This window comes from Ornithodoros turicata, chromosome 7 (assembly GCF_037126465.1).
Source record: "Ornithodoros turicata isolate Travis chromosome 7, ASM3712646v1, whole genome shotgun sequence".
Classification (NCBI taxonomy): Eukaryota; Metazoa; Arthropoda; class Arachnida; order Ixodida; family Argasidae; genus Ornithodoros; species Ornithodoros turicata.
In genome coordinates this window covers 22,916,844-22,934,132 of record NC_088207.1, presented here as the reverse complement: position 1 = coordinate 22,934,132, position 17,289 = coordinate 22,916,844, and the positions used below count along the sequence as shown (strand labels likewise).

At 45.9% G+C, this 17,289-nt stretch overlaps 1 protein-coding gene across 1 annotated transcript; it reads right to left on the bottom strand.

Annotated features, from left to right (window-relative positions):
* Positions 1 to 241: 241 nt before the first annotated feature.
* Positions 242 to 9,239, bottom strand: LOC135400344 (superoxide dismutase [Cu-Zn] 5-like). Its single transcript, XM_064632178.1, has 5 exons — positions 9,023 to 9,239; positions 6,143 to 6,239; positions 4,092 to 4,161; positions 3,444 to 3,561; positions 242 to 594 (listed from the first exon to the last, which is right to left on the bottom strand). Exons 1-5 carry the CDS (start codon positions 9,161 to 9,163, stop codon positions 415 to 417), a joined length of 606 nt encoding a protein of 201 aa, XP_064488248.1. The 5' UTR covers positions 9,164 to 9,239; the 3' UTR covers positions 242 to 414.
* Between the last annotated feature and the right edge of the window lie 8,050 nt (positions 9,240 to 17,289).

Here is a 17,289-nt window from a genome sequence, read left to right as displayed (position 1 = left end):
TCAGTGATGACTGGTTCCAATTCTGCTCTCGAATTTCCCAGAAAACGTCTATTTAATAAATTGGTTAATGGATTTCAGGTAATTAGTCGTCCACACTGTCCTGCAGGAAGCAGGATTCCCGCCTAGCCACCTGCAAAGTTTGCATCAGTGCTGCTCTATAGTTTCGCAGCTATAGATGCAGGCGAGCTGGTGAATGAAATCTTCGCCCATAGGCTTTCTTCATTACGTAGGACATCGTAACTGAAACTGTGTCGATAGATGTTTAATAAACTTCCACGGACAAATCCCCAAAAAAGAAAAAAGAGTAGCGATCTACCACAGGACGTTTCAGAGTGTACAAAGTGACGCGTTTGTTATACAGGATATTCGAATCCAGAGAAAACGTAATCGTGAAATCACATTAACGCAACGACATCATTGGTCGTCTGAGAGCTTCTTGTGGAGCCTATATATGTGACGACGGAAGGGAGAGGACGAATCGGGAGCGTTGTCTTCCTCGGTGATGAGGCAGCAGTTGAGTCTGCCTCCAGCGTTGCCAGTAGTCAGGCTGTCGGCCGATGTACCGCGGCCCAAATCGTCGGCCTTCTCATGGACCTGCAGGATGGGATGGAGCTCTAAGTTGTGATCAGATCATTCACGTCTCTTTCACTCGTAAAGGCGCCTTCTTAAGAAGACCGACAGTGCGGAACGGCCCCTGATTCGTCTCCCCACACGATTTGTCCAATCATTGAGGGAGATCGTTTGGAGAGACCATTCAGGGGCCCCTTCTGCATTGACGCGCTTCATGAGAAGGCGAGGGCGCGAGAAAGCATAAATTGGGATTTCTTTAGCTCATAAATCGCGAACGACGCAGCGTAGTGTGCACTGTAGTGCCGCCTTTACACGTGCACTGAAATGCCCGTCTACAACTGTTTCGTTTTTGTAGAACAAATAACACTCGAGTTATTGCCCAGGAGCGACGAGCGTAGCGTGCGAGAGATGCCTCTGATCGGCACATTTCCTATATAGACGACAATGCTGGTTAACTTTGAACCGAGATCAAGGGTTGCTGAAACAAACAATAGTTGGTGACGTGATGAATGTTTCAGTGACAATAACTCCCTGTAGTGAATAACAGTTGCGACAGGTCACGTAACGTAAAAGACGTTTCTTTGCATTGATGTGAACTTGTATTGAAAGTTTCAAAGCGAGGAGGGTAATAGAAGCGGAGAAAATGGGCCCCGCGAAAACCGAAACTCATGCTGCCCTGACATCACAGCCCTCGCCGCCGCCAGTGAGGCAGCGCACGAGAACTCACGTGCTCACGGCTGCCAATGGGAATGGAAGCTACTCTGAGCTCTCTGACGTCAGCGCTTTGCCCTGGAGTGTGTTCGAGGGCTTGTATCTCGATAAGTACGACACGTGCAAGAATAATTCTTTTTTCCTCAGTATTCTTGCGTGCATGTACAATATTCGCCCATGATCTAATGAACCACATCTACGAAACTGTCCCAACCCCTTTAAGTTAAGGGACTGTTCATCTCGGTTCAAATGTTAATCGACGTTGGTGAAACCGAGCCTAAATCTCATGCCTCCCGAATCCTATCCAATTTACAAACCTCTCCCTGTTTGTAAACAAATGAATCTAAAGGGAAAAAAGATCCATAGGGAAAGAAGATCCACTAATGGATCTCCTTTCCCTATGGATCTTTTTGCCGCATGGATCTTCTTTCCCTATGGATGTTTTTTCCGTATGGATCTTCGTTCTCGTTTGGATCTTCATTCCCTCCGTCACGTGACCACGTTGGAACCTCTTTGTTTTGTACAGTTGGAGTTCGTATTGCGACATGGCTCCTTGCGTATATTTTTTCCTCCTAAAAAGCAATGTAGCACCTATCACGGCATGGTTTGCATTCGCCCCTGCCTCCAGCCAACCCAGCGCATACAAGCTCTTCAAGCCCTCATCACATTTTTAGCAGTAACAGGGCTCCAGCGTGAGCTGTGAACATTCATCATCATTCAACAACTCCTCTCAAGCAATCGGACAGGATGCCGCCTCAGCACGAAACATCTGACTACATCATCATGACTTAAGCATTCGTTGCTATCGTTGTTGCTTACTCTATTTCATGAATTCTTCACAACCAATATTTTTAGACTAAGAAAATAATAATAAGTAATAATAATATCCCTAATATGTAGACTGCAAGGATGATCTAACAAAAAATCTGTCGCTATAATACCGCCAACAAGCCATCTGCTGGTTCCCTGTCCTATAATGACAATCCGTCAGGTCAGTCGAAGCGATTCCGATCACCGGCTACTTTACTTCTCCTGGTACTTTGAGAGCTTCTGGATCGAAAATGCTATCATCAAACACATATGGGGTCAATTCATACACCTTCCTAAAAATAAAAACGAGAGACTGCTCAATTCGTGTCCGAATAATGGTGATTCACAACAGAGCATTTTCTTCAGTTAGGATGAGGAAGTGTTGCACTTGCAAGTACTATTGCAAAACTCTCGTGGCTCCAAATTTTTGCGAATCTGACAGAAGTCATATATGCCATACGGCCTGAGATATTTTGTTATAGCTTTCAGCAGCATCGGGGAGGGAGGAGGAGGGGGGGGGGGATAGGGTTATATATTTTTTCAATAACACGTGTGTAATCGGGTTGAGCTGATTCTGAATGATTGAATCAGGTGTAATTCCTCGGTTTCCTCTGCATAATACACGTTATACGCCAGCAGACACAGACACAGAACATCCCGCAGGGTCTTTGTTTGGCGTGGCGGTTTGGTGTGTTCTCTGATAGTTGTGACTAATTCCGATCACCCAGGTGAAGCGGTCTTCGTCGAAATATCGGGTTAAACTTCATACAAACTGACAGTATGATACGATGCCCCGCTTATTAAGCATTCTTTTCGATCAGATGTATACACGCTCACGCGCTTCCTCGCTTGGATTCCCTTTCCCTATTGACCTTTTTGCCGCGTGGATCTTCTTTCCCAATGGATGTTTCTTCTGCATGGATCTTCTTTCTCGTTTGGATCTTTTTTTTTCTTTGGATCTTTTTCCCACCTGTCACGTGACCCCGTTGGATGTTCTTTCCCGGTGGATCTTTTTTCCCGTTGGATCTTTCTTCCACAAGCGCCGTAGCGCACGCTGCAATTACTTTTGTGCTTCTTCAGTGGTTCAAGCGCATCATATGGACATCAGGGTTTAACATCGCAACTGCAATGTGCTCCCTAAAGTCAAAAAATTAAAAAAAGCTCATTCGAATATATCCGTTAATTAGTCCCCTAATTGAGAAAAACATACGGTTTCCTAGTAGCAGCCGCGTCGAGTTATCCATGACACAAGTAAAAGCGTTCTAAGGCAACTCCCCTTTCTATGAAAATTTGTTGCAGAAAAGAAACACCCTGTATATACTCAAATGGGCATTTCAGGGCCTGGTGCTAACCACAATCGATCGTCCAATGATAGAACGGGGCCCGTTCAGCGTGATGACAGAGTCCCAGATGTCGATCATGGCGACATTGTCGTCTGTCGCTAGGATGTTCCCAAGGTCGCCAACATGCCTATAAGGAGGAAGCAAGTGTCAAGCTCAAAAACAGGGCATAAAAATCTACAACCAATAACAGGAAACAAAAGAGAATGGTCCCCGACGTCTTCCGACAGTTTTTATTCGGTAGTGGTACACTGCAGAAACATTAAAAAGAACGACAAAAAGATAATGAAGCTTTCTAAGTTTAATACGTATACAAGCTTTCGCGTGGTGCATGGACAACGCTTCATCAGGTACCGTGTGTACCTGCATGCTTCTTTTATCGGAGACTCTTAAATTTCACCGGTAACACGCTATATAGGACAGCGTTTGCACGGAATGATACCGTTATATTACTCCTGGATTGTGGAAAGCGTAAGGCGCACACTCTTAAAAATGAACTTCACCACATAACACGCTCCTAGCCAACCATCAGCCCGAGTGACATCGTTCTCTCCCCCGATTTATTTATTGAAAAAATAAATAAACAAACAAACGAGGAAAGGTATACGCCATGGATTTTGCAGCTTCCTTTATCATATCGTCCGGTATATAAGTGCTCACCTTATAGTGTCATTGGGCGCGCCATGGACGACTTTGTCAGGATTGTAATGGCCCAGGGCACCTTGACATCCTGCAGCGAAAGCAGTCCCGCTAAAATGACGTCAGCCTGTAGGATATATACCTCAGAAGGGGCGCCTCTATATACTACTTTGACGTTGCAAAACATTATTCGTATGTTAGAATTCTACTTTATGTTGTCTGATAAACCAAGTCGGTCTACCTGCTGCAAGATGCCGCATTAATTCACGGAATGCGACTCGATGTGGCCTTTACGGCTCAGTGGCGTCACCGCTTGAGACAAGTTGGCTCTTCCAGATGCCAGATGCTGTCACTGCGGTGTTCTAGAAGATCTATACGGCATTCTTCTTCGTTGCACACACTACCAACCTTCCCGAACTGCATCATTTTCCGGGTCTCTTAGTCAGCTGAACTTTCGCCCCTTCTCCCTATCAAAATTGCTTTTCCCTGGTCGAATCCAGCCCACCAACGCTTTGCGCTCACAGCTCTTTTGACCTTTCTGGACACAATCGGATGCTTATTGTGAAGGAGGTCATTCCCCAAATCACCACCAGCAATGGGGTAGAGTATCGTCCTTGGCGATTAAACTCCCCGCTCATTGTTTAAAATAAAGCTGTTGTTGTTCGGTCTATCTGTTCGTAAAGTTATTGATCGGAACAAATTTCCATCGACGAAATTGTTGTACACCGTTAAAACAGGACTTCGCCATAAACATCGATCGGACACAATTGTACGTAATTCAGAATGGTATCGTCCTACATAAAAGGGACGGTCGCATCCGGAAACCCATCTGTGAAATCGATACCACTACGTTCGGCATCGACCGACAATCTACCCGGTTATATTTTTTTGTCCCAAAAGTGCTGCGAAAAGTTGTCCGAAGAGACCGAAAAGTGCTGCTTCAGCGGCTGCAGAAGATCCGACGGCGTGACGGCATGACGTCGAGGATTACATCTCGTGTCTTCAGGATTCTACCAAAGTTACGTTACTGAAATATTCTTGTCTATTATGGCTATCTGAAATCTGTCTATCACTTTACATTCCTGCAAAATATTTTGGCTCTACATGGCGCGAAAGCTAGAGAGAATAATTTTTTATTTTTCAGAACTGTGACGTCATGCGAGGCTCCGACGAAGCGCCCGGCTCTCATCTGGCAACGTTGTTCCCCTTCGCGTCTTTCGCGGGGTACTCCCCTTTTTGCACTCCTTTAGCGGAACCCCACGTGACATATCCTCCGACCGCTCCGCCCCTCGGGAAAACACAAAGGAGGGAGAATACATCTCTCCTATTGTCCCCTCTTTCGAACAGTCACGTGATTTCTCCATTACGTGACCCTCCCCGGACGCCGGCGTCCTCGCTAGGAGACGAGTGCCCTCTCCAGAACGTGACATCATTGCAATATGTGGGCTTATGATTACGTCACCCGCTCCTCGCGTCATCGAAACTTGCGGAGGCTCAGCAGATCTTCAAAAATTGACAGAAATGCACAGCAGTCGTAAACAGGATTGAAATTTCGCGTGTCGAATCCTTGAGGCACCTTCTTTTCATGGATATGGATTAAATAAATGGACTAAATAAAATATGGGACTAAATAATGGACTAAATAAAATAAAGGCCATTTTCCGAGTCCGGAGTGAGGGGTGAGAGCGCGCGGCTCTCAGACGAGGAAAAGCGCCTGCATAGCTGGGTTTACATGAATGCGACAAAAGCGTATCGTATCGGCTTATCGCATAATATCCTCTCCGATAGTGCTACGTCAGCCATTTCACTGGTCGGGATAGGCGCGAGGAGGTGCGGTATAGCGCCATACGATGCGCGTCATTTCATGCAGCCGCGGCTATATGAGATGTCCCCACGACCGTGGCATTACTTTTCTCAAAGTCGCGGCGTCGTTGGTTCTTAGGGAGTGACATCTACTCGTTTTTCCAGAGAGGGAGTTCTGACATAACTTCAGTATCCGGCGTGTTTTTATATAATGTAATTTACACGTATCTCTAACAAATTAGGAAGGGAAATACGATGCTCAGCTTTACCTCCCGTGATGTTGCCGGACTTGTGGACATGAAATCCGTGCATTCCAGCCGGCAGTTCCAGCAATTTACCCAAAATATTTACCGGGGAGCTGTGAACCTGAAATCCGTTGGAGTCACATGAAGGAGCACAAGTACTAGAGATCTCGTTATAGGCACTTCACCACACAACACGCTCAACGCCAGCCATTGCACGGAATGATAGGAAACGTTTTTGTGGAAAGCGCATGGTGTACACTCTTTTGTGACAACTGACACGTGTCACAAAAGGGTAGAGAGAACGATGCTATTCATGTTGACGGCTGGGAGCGTGTTATGCGGTGTAAAGGGATTGAGAAACCACATGCAGTCCATTATATGTATGGATCCATTTAATACATTGTAGTCCTACACTGTTAAAACAGAACTTCACCACATAGCACGCTCATAGCAAACCATCATTCCGAATAATATCATTCTGTGTATTGATTTGTTGGAAATGGGAGGAGGCGCTTATCCGGGACAGATTATCTTGTCCCAGATAGGCGCCTCCCCCTTGTTTTGAACAAATCATGACACAGAATGATATTATTCGCAATGACGGTTGGCTAGGAGTTGAGCTATGACGTGTGACCACGACTATAGGTGGCGGTTTTGCGAAAAGCACCCGCTTGAGACTAGTTACAACAATGGCGGGTTTGTGCGACACCACCTACACTCTTAAAAATGAACTTCACCACATAGCACGCTCCTAGCCAACCATCACCCCGAATGAGAACGTTCTCGCCTTAGATTTGTTGAAAACGGGAGGCGGAGCCTATTTTGTGCCCTGCATAATGGCCACAAAATAGGCTCCTCCTCCCGTTTTCAGCAAATCAGGGGCGAGAACGTTGTCATGCGGGATGATGGTTGGCTAGGAACGTGCTATGTGGTGAAGTTCATTTCTAAGAGTGTAGATAGAGAAAGCCTGCTCACTAGTCGACGTGACGTAACGACTACGAGTCAGCCAATCAGGATCGTGTTTTCAATGGCCGTAGCCAATCACGAACGTGCTTGCAGCAGTCGTAGCCAAGGAGACGAACCGCCGTCGTCTGCGAGTAGTGATTGAGCGTCCCCGTGTACTAAATGGGGAAAACTTTAAGATAAAGCACAAAACGGTCCCATATCTTTCTCAAAAGTGTGTAGCGCGTTTTGTCTGCAGATTTAAGTCCGCAGGTTCGAAGTTAGGCGCAATCATTTGCGAGTTCTTGAATAGAACGAGTTCAGAAAAACCCAGAGTGCTTAGCGCCGCATTGGATTGTATGAGTTTACTAAGACGAAAGAAACGGGTGGCCTCCAAACTGTTTCGACTTCTCCCTTACCGGTTCATTGTCCACGACGTGTCAAAGTCAACGAAAGCGAAACGTGAAGGATTATTCTTCGTTCCCCCGCTCAGCAATCGCCCAGGATGCAATGCGTGCGCAAAGAGCACTGGGATTTTCTGAAATCGCAGCAGTTGGAGACGAATTCTGTCTTTATATGTCCACGTAGCGAAGGAGGGAGGGAGGGGAGGCAGTAAGGACGCTTTCTGTATCTAGGTGGCGTTGGTTTGTGTCACCTCTGTATTTTACAACCGCATGCGTCGTCATGAAAACGGAAAACTTTCTCCGCGGCAAGACGTCACTCCAAAAATGGGCGAGGAGGTGGAGCTCTCTCACCGTGCGACCTCCGGAGTGAAATAGCTTCGTAACAAGGGGTCGCAAAAACATAGCGTTTTGATGTTATAGCCGATGTTTAGCCGATATAACTCAACGTTTACAACGTTATTTAATTTTCACTGTTTGGACATAAAAGTTCATATGGTCTATGTGTTCATTCTTCTGTGTGGCACTTCCTCAGTATATGATGCGTCGTCTGAACCTCTGACTCAAACGGATCACGCAACGTTGTGGGTTGAAAACGTCTTGCTGCGGTTTGAACGATTACCAACGGTGACTGGGCAGTTTCGTGTTATTATTATTATTATTATTATTATTATTATTATTATTATTATTATTAAATTCCGTGTTACCGCCGCGAAGCAACTGTGGCTATGTGCGGCGTATACAGACGTGGACAGATGGAGAGAGGACAGCAGGAAGGAGTGGGGGACAGGGGGGTTAGTATGCGCCCTGGGCCGACTTCAGTGGGAACTGTGCCGACATTCGTATGGGAAAGACTTCGGAAAACCCAGGGAAAACCTCAGAGAGCACAGCCTCTGACAGGATTCGATCCCGTGTCACCTCCCGGTCTCGGCGTCGAAAGCCAGCACCCTAACCACTATGCCACGGGAGCTGCTCTGGTTGATTGGTTTTATTATGCCCGACATATTGTTATACAGTCAAACTCCTTTATAACGAAGCTCAGGGGACAGCAAAAAAAATCTCAGTAAAGGTATTTTCGTTAAAAAGGATGTCCATTATTGGACCTATAGACTCCAGCGGGACCGCAAAAAAAAAAAATTGCTGTAGTGGTATTTTCGTTAAAAAGGTGTTCGCTATAAAGGAGTTTGAATGTATTTCGTTTGAGCGAGATGACAAACGATATAACTGAGCGACGATTCGCTATTATAAATGATATTATCAGTGACTTGCGTACGGTATCCACCTCGTAGGTGTGGAAGGTGCCTCCCAGGTTCCAGGACACGTGATGTTAAAATTTCCCAGGGGAGTGATGGCACCTAATTCTGCTTGCTTTTCGGCCATTTTGGACGTTCGCAATTGGAGGTGATTTTCATTTGTTTTGGAGGTTTTTTTGGCCCTCGTATAGGTGTAGTTTGCGTGGTTAGCAGGTATTTTGAGGAAGTGTTGTAAAATATTTGGGCGGCTATAAGGGCGTGTTCAGCGGTGCTGCGAAAATCCCTCGGCATTATATACAGCCACTCACCTCTTGAAAGAAATGTATGCTGCCCTTTGGAGATCCGTGAGTAAGATGGCATACGGCAACGGTCACTGGTGGAACATTCTTCGACGCTGCCGATCCCAAAGCGAACAAGAAGAAGACCACAGAAGAGAGCAACCTGGACATGACGTTCGTGGGATATTGTTGCGCAAGTGGAAGAAAAGCGAACACGTGCCCTCGTGTGTGCTATTGTTTCGTAACAGCGTGATCATGAGCGAGTCATAACGTCTTTTGTTCACTTATGAAAAGAATGGAGAAAAAGAAGGTACCGGTCCATGAATGTACAGCGCCCTGTCGCCTCTTTTATTTGCATGTAGCTGATAACACAATATTCTAGCGAACCGCACAATCTCCCCCCCCCCCCCTCTCATTGAATTCACCTTTTTTTTTGTGCTCATATATACAAGGTGTTCCACTAGAGGATGTCACTAATTTCTTAGAAATAGGTTTTATTTAAGGGGGAATCACTTCTTCGCAAGACAATAGTGAAAGTTTGTTTGCACAGCGCTCAGAAACTGAGTAAAATATCATCACAACAGAAGTACTGGCATGTTCTCCTTGTATTACCCTTTTCAATGACACATTTTGTAGAATTCCAGGAATATCCGTTGATTTGTATTGAGTGCGAATTCGCAAATATTTTAGTGTGCGACACTTTATCGAGATGGTAGCACATATTCGAGACGCACCAAACTTTAATTTATTAAAAATCAACGGGTCAACTTTCTCCTCTAAAAAATACATCATTGACTAGAGAAAAGCTAAGAGAACACGCCAGTACCAAACGTACTGCCCATAGATATCTGAAGAAGTGATTCCGCCTTAAAAACATGATAAAACCAGGGCGTCGAACCGCAAAAAATACGGGTTCGGTTCGGATTCGGGTTCGTGTTGCTTGGATTTCGTTCCGGTTCAGTTCCTGTTCGGCCACGCCAAAAATAGAACCGGTTCGCAGCCCCAAACTGGTTCGCGAACCGGTTCACCGGTTCCCTTTATATCTCCCATAACACTGATCTTTTCAGGAAATGCGTGGCTAATAGCTTACTGCTGTTGTCCGCATTGACGTTTTTAGTGGCCAAGTACTCCCCTTAGCGAGAAAAAGGAGAATCACTTGCAGAAAGCGTCCACGCTGAAGAAGCGTTGTCATTCTACTATTTTCTGTTCCCAAAATCGCTTTTTCACACGCACAGTGCCAGCAGGATACACTTAAAGGAGGTCAAATAAGATGGACGGCATTTTACATAGACGACAGTACTGAGCGTCCCACTATACATTCGCAGAGTGAATCGATCTCAAGCCGTACTGAAGCATGTCGAAATAAGTCTTCCAGCCTTGCTCTGTCTGAACTCATAGCAGTGCACCAGTTAATCCACAACACAAAGGCAATGTGTCACGACACAATTGAACTACCAGTAAACAGGACAACATTTATTTTCGAAATTACCACCAATCATACAGGCACAGTCCTGCGTATACTCCTTCTCCACTTCTCATATGTTTCTGACTTGTCTAATGCTTACTGCTCACATGTAAATTGAAATGTTGGGCGCTTGCTTAACCACACATTCTCCTATAGAGCTACACAACTGGCCTACTCCATTCCTGCTTCATTCGGTGGGCGATGGCAGGCCACTCACCTTTAAGAAAATACAGCAGTTGCTAGCAGAAGACGACCGCGACGTTTGCTTTCAAACCTAGCGTTTGACAAGCGTCTGCGTGGCTCCTCCTCTCTTAAGAACAGTCGCCGCAGTGCGTCCGTGGGGCGCTAGCCGCGGCGCTCACAAGGACAACTGCACTTTTAAAAAAGACGAATGTAAACGAACGAATGTAAAAATCGTTTCAGAATCCCCTCAAATCCACCCTACAGTTGCTAGAGTCATGTGGTATGGCCCAAATCAAGGTGAACTGCAAGCAAGGGGCTTAACCTAACCTCACAGGACCAAACTAGCCTAAACTATCCCAAACTAACCGAAACTAAACCAACCTAACCTAACATAACATGATGTAACCCGGCGTAAATTGCAATCAGTCCGGCTCCGTGCTAGATGGTGAGGGGATTTTGAAACAGTTTATTTTTAGTGGTGGATTATTAAACGGTGATCTCTAAGCGGGGATAGTAAGCGGTTTATTTGAGGAGATATATTTTTAACCGTGTATTTTTTAAGCGGATTATTCTTGAATGTTTTATTTTTAAACGTTTATTCTTAATGGTGGATTTCGGGGACCCCCCACGCCAACCACTGCAACGAATGATAGGGTTATCGCTTGTGTTTCGAAGAAAGAGGAAGGCGTACGCCTTTTTGTGCCAATTAACACAAAAAGCCGTACACTCCTAGCCAACCATCATCTCGAATGATATCGTTATCTGCCCTGATTTGTTGGAGACTGGAGGCGTACGCCTTTTTTGTGACACTTATGCTGTTCATGATTGTCACAAAAAAAAGGCGCACGCCTCCCGTTTTCAAAAATCAGAGCAGATAACGATACTATTCGAAATGATTGTTGGCTAGGAGCGTGCTGTGCGGTGAAGTTTATGTTTAAGAGTGTGGGTAACGTCACGACTAACGCATTGGGAATGTGCGTCCTGGGCCGACCTCTAAGGGAACTGTGCCGGCATATGTCTGAAAGCGTCTGAGGAAAAAAATCCAGACAGCACAGCCGGTGTGGGGATTCGAACCCGGGTACTTCACCACATAGCACGCTCCTATAGCTAACCATCACCCCGAGTGACAAGTTCATTGATTTGCTGAAAACGGGGGGCGTACACCAGTTTTGTGGTAGTATGCAGTTCATAATTGTGACAAAAATGGCGTACGCCCCAGTTTTCATCAAATCAAGGGCGAGAACGTTGTCATCTGGGATGATGGTTCACTCTAAAAACAGAACTTAACCGCATAGCACACTGTGCACCAACCACTGCCACGAATGATAGGGTTATCGCTTCTGATTCGAGGAACGTGGTGGGCGTACGCCTTTTTGTGGCAATTTGGATATATGATAATTGCCACAAAAGAGGCGTACGCCCTCCTTTCTTCTCGAATCAGAAGCGATAACCCTATCATTCGTGGAAATGGTTGGCGCACAGCGTGCTGTGCGGTGAAGTTCTGTTTTTAGAGTGTTGGCTATGAGCATGCTATGCAGTCAAGCTTTGTTTTTAGTGTGTAGCCTGCCAATCATTCCCGAACGACGTCGTTCTCTCCCCTGATTTGTTGAGAAAAGGAAGCGTACGCCTTTTTGTGACGCTTATAGAACTATCTCAGAACAGAAGTTCACCGTATAGCACGTTGTGCACCAGCCGCTGCCACGAATAATAGGTTTAGCGCTTCTGATTTATACAGAAAGAGGGGCGTACGCGTTTTTGTAGCAATTACCATATATCCAAATTGCTAAAAAAAAAAAAAAGACAGAAAAACGCAGAACTTCTCCGCTAAGCACGCTGTGCGCCGACCATTGCCACTAATGATAGGGTTGTCGATAGGTTAATGATAGGATCATTCGACGAGAAAGGAGACATATGCTTTTTTGTGTCAATTTGGATATATGATAATTGCCGCAAAACATCCGCAGTACCTCCCATCTCTCTTCGATTCAGTAGTGATAATCCTATCGTTCGTGGTCATGCTTGGCACACAGCGTGCTATCAGATGAAGTCCTGTTGGTCGAGTCACGTCGAGACTTGGAAGTACCCGGGTTCGAATCCCGGTGCCGGCTGCGCTGTCTGGGGTTTTTCTTGGGTTTTCCTCAGGCGACCTGCCAGACATATATGTCGGCCCAGATTCCCTCTGAAGTCGTTCCAGGACGCACATTGTCCCAGGCCGTTAGTCGTTAGTTGTTAGTCGTTAGCCGTTAGTCGTCAGACGTTAGTCGTGACGTTGCCAACCTCTGTGAGGCCGACAATGGTGAGCTCTTTCATGAGCAACTCCACCACTTCTGTTTTTCGAGTGCAATTGAATCGATGAAACCGGAGACCTGTGACGCATCACTCATCATCAGTCATACTACAGAAGAAAAAAAAAAAGAAAAAAAAATAGAGAAAGGAAAACGTCAGGAAAAGGTTCAAGTTCTTGAAAGTGTATAGATGCAACGCCACCTCTCCCCCGGCGTCTAAATTGCTCTGTGGGACATGAGTCACCACCATGGGATAGAAATCAGAGAAGTGGGAGGGCTTTCGTTGGTTACATAATCGCGTCCAAGCCAATGGGAGTGTCGTGTCCCGCCCGTTCGAGAGAGAGGGACAGGACACCATTTTCGATTTGTTACGTATTTCCTCTTTCTACCTTTTGTATCGTGCGCTCCCTCAAACGTGATTGTCAGCCCACTCTCGGATCAAACGCAAATATTGATTTGCACAGCCGAACAGGTTCCCCCCCCGCTCTCACAGAGACAAGATTCAATCTCTCTATATATACAGGGTGTCCCAGAAAACGTGTCATTGAATTATAATAAAAGAACTACGCCACCTAGTATCACGCGGTCAACAGCATTTGTTCTTATTAGGTTTTTGCCACCTCCTTATGTGAATGTCATGTACTGCAAGTGTAATTATGTAAATATTTGCGAACTGAACTCGGAAATTTGCCAAGTAAAGGTCACTTTTTTACCCCACCAATATGAAGAGCGTGCCGAGTTCACTTAAATTCATAATAATTCGCAGTGATATTCACGAGCTATCCCATCGGAAAAAATAGCGGAATATCATGCTTTTCGGAGCACCGAACCATAGCGCGCGATGAGTTTTTGAGCGCAGTCGCTCTCAGTGCGACGAAAGGAGGTTCCGAAGCCAGCCCACAGAGTAATAGTAGAAAAACTAACAGTTCCTAAAATTGGGAGAGGGAAAGCATTATCTCAGCGAAAGTCGGACGTGATAAGCCGTTGCTGTATCTCTTTCTGCGATGTCGGGGAGGGCTGGATTTCCAACCTCTTTTCGTCGGGCTGACAAAGATTGCGCTGAAAAATTCATCGTGCGCTATTCTGTGCGACCTCCGTAGAGCATGATGTTCGGCTATTTTTTTCCGATGGAATAGCTCCTGAATATCCCTGTCAATTATCATTAATTTGACTAAATTAGACACGCTCTTCACATTGGTGGGGTAAAAAAGTGACCTTTACTAGGCAAATTTCCGACTTAAGCTCGCAAAAATTTACTTAATTAAACTTACGTTACACGACAGTCACATGAGAAGGTGGCAAAAACCCAGTAAGAACAAATGCCATTGACCGCATGACCCTAGGTGGTCTAGTTTTTTTTATTATAATTCAATGACTGGGACTAATAATGACTTCTGGGACACCCTGTACCTCGATGCATACGTGCCTGAAAAGCCGCAATTTCCTTCCAACTGCTGCGTTCTTCGACTTATGATTTTCGGGATTGACATACGTGCTGCAGCGATTCACATCGACTATCCTGCAGAAGCAGAACCTCACCGCGCAACATGGCCGTCCAACATTCCGAAGGATATAGCACTGTCTTCCGATGTTGAAAACGGGATGCGATAATGAAAATTGGATAGGAGAGACTATACATAAGGTAGCGCTGACACAAACGGGCGCCTCGAATAATCGGAAATTACAACTGTGGCATGTCTGCAACGCCATATATATAGGGGTTAGGGAGTGACTTTTTCGGGTTAAGTGCCTGTCTCAGATTCGGGGGGTAAAAAATTACAGATTCTCTAAATCTGTAATTCGGGGAGAAATCGGGCGATACTTGTACCTTCGGGTGATATCGGGTGTTTTTTTTTTCTCTCTTCTTGTCTATTAAGTCCTGTCCTAACCTCTCTTTTTTGTTCTTTTGTTGTTGTTGTTTTTTGCGAGATCGTGACCTTTCAGCGGTAATCCCCGAAGGCATAGACAGTGTTGACACACCTGGGTGTATTGCTTGGAGATTAAATGACCCATTCTTACATGGTGTTACACGTGGCGACCTTTGTTCGTCTTCAGTGGAAACGTCACTTGAGGATTTCATAGTGACTGGAATTCGGGGAGAAATCGGGTTTAACCCGAATTGGTCGGAGGTCAGTTCGGGGGGGAATAACCGGGAGGAATCGGGTGTAACCCGAAAAAGTCACTCCATACATACACTCTTAAAAAAAAGGGTGTACTTTAACTCCTTTCCTTGCCACATATATAACACCCTTTTGGAGAGTACAATTACGCTCCAAAGGGTGCCTCCTCACTCCCTCAAAGGAGTAGCATAACACCTTCTCCCTGCCGGGGAGTAATATTACTCTCCAGTAGGGAGAAAGGTGTTATGCTACTCTCTTGAGGGAGTGAGGAGACACCCTTTTGAGCGTAATTGTACTCTCCAAAAGGGTGTTATATATGTGGCAAAAAAAGGAGTTAAAGTACACCCTTTTTTTAAGAGTGTATATACATGACAATCTCGGGTAAACATAAAAAAGCCCCCGCCACAACTTCTGGTGCCACGGAGACTTCCGGTCCTTCCGCGACTAAGGACGCTCGGAACCAGCCGACATGCAGAATTATACCTCTCGCTTTCCTGATTTGTCGAAAACGGGAGGCGTACGCCTTTTTGGTGCGATTTGAATTGCGACTAAAAGGCGTATACGACCCTCTCTTTCTTCAAATGAGAAGCGATAACTGTACCAATCGGCACAGTGGTTGGCGCAGAGCGCGCAGAGCATGTCTGCCGTGAAACCGGATGTCGTTTTGGCACCAAACCGGAAGCGGTGAAAACGGCGTCTATACACACAAATATAGCATCTTGCACATAGGCTACATAAAACTTAATATGTTAAACTAGCAATCTGTGTAAATAGTAGAAAGGTTTGATCAACTTAACCTTTACGGTCAACCAGTAGAATTATGCCTCGCGAAGTCCTGAAATATATTATCAGCCACATACTATAGAACATAGTATGGTACAGAGGAAGATCTATTTACATTGCTAGTCTCTTAAATGACATTGCGATTGACTTTCGTTTTGCAGTAAGATCTTTACGAGTTAGAAAAAAGAAAAAAAAAAACACGGCACAAAGATACGTACGACAACGCCGAGCTCTTTCAGCACTATACCTCCACCGCGTACGCCTCTTTGTGACACTTTGAATATGTGTTACTTGCCACAGAAAGACGTATGCCCTGCTCCCTCCTCGAATCAGAAGCGACAACCCTATCATTCCTGCTGGAAATAGTCGGCGGACAGCCTGCTCTGCGGTGAAGTTCCGCTTTTAGAGTGTAACATGCATCACATTTGTCGCAAAAAGGTGTACACTCCCCTTTTCGACAAAGCTGGAAATACACAACGACACGAAGCGAATGGATCGGAGCGTGTTATGCGGGGAAGTTCCGGTTTTAGAGTGCAGGTTCACGATTGCTCGTTTGGGGCCGGGTTCGGAGTCAGAGAATTTTCAGCATCGTACGTCGAGACTGGGAGGTACCCGGGTTCGAATCCCGTCTGTCTGGGGTTTTCCTGGGTTTTCCTCAGAGGCTTTCAGACATATGTCGGCACAGTTCCCTAAGAAGTCGGCCCAGGACGCACATTCCCCCAGGGCGTCAGTCGTGATGTTGCCCACCTCTGCGAGGCCGACAACGGCGAACCCTTTCAGCAGCACCACCACCACTTCAGCATCGTACGCTTGGAATCCTATAAGCGTGTCCTGACATGGAACGTTGTGCCTTGGGGTAGTGGGCCGCACCTCATGTGGCGAATTTCCCCGTTCATCCTCATTAATTTATCTGTTGTTGTTGTTGGAATGTTTTCCCAGCAACATAGCGGTGAAGTTAGGGTAGATAACATCTGCTGGGCCAACGTTCTGCTACGTTCTGGCTCATGACTTAACGTGATATTAGCAACGTGTAAGTCGACAAACGATGACATGATCCGCCAGCCTTGTACAGACAAAAGATCATTCTCCGTCACTTCACGTGTACGTACACAGGTAGAGCCCTATATAATGTTAGCCAGACACTATAGGCACTATACAGCGATCCCGGAGTTATGCTCGTGAGATCCCCGCCGGTGACCACTCATCAATCTCCTCAGACGGATCACTCATAGATGACCACCATCCGTCACGATAACCGTTGATGGCACGGACAAACAATCCGCCCTCCAAATCTTTACGTCTGCTTTGCATCGCTAGAGAGAGCGACTTCACTGAGGATCGGCCTCCGTTTCCTTTTTTCTTTTTTTTTTGTGTAGAGACCACCTTGGCCACCCGAAGTGCTCATACAGCTGTCATCGTCCACAACAACTACGGGCCTTCTGTATATGCGTCCGTCCGGCA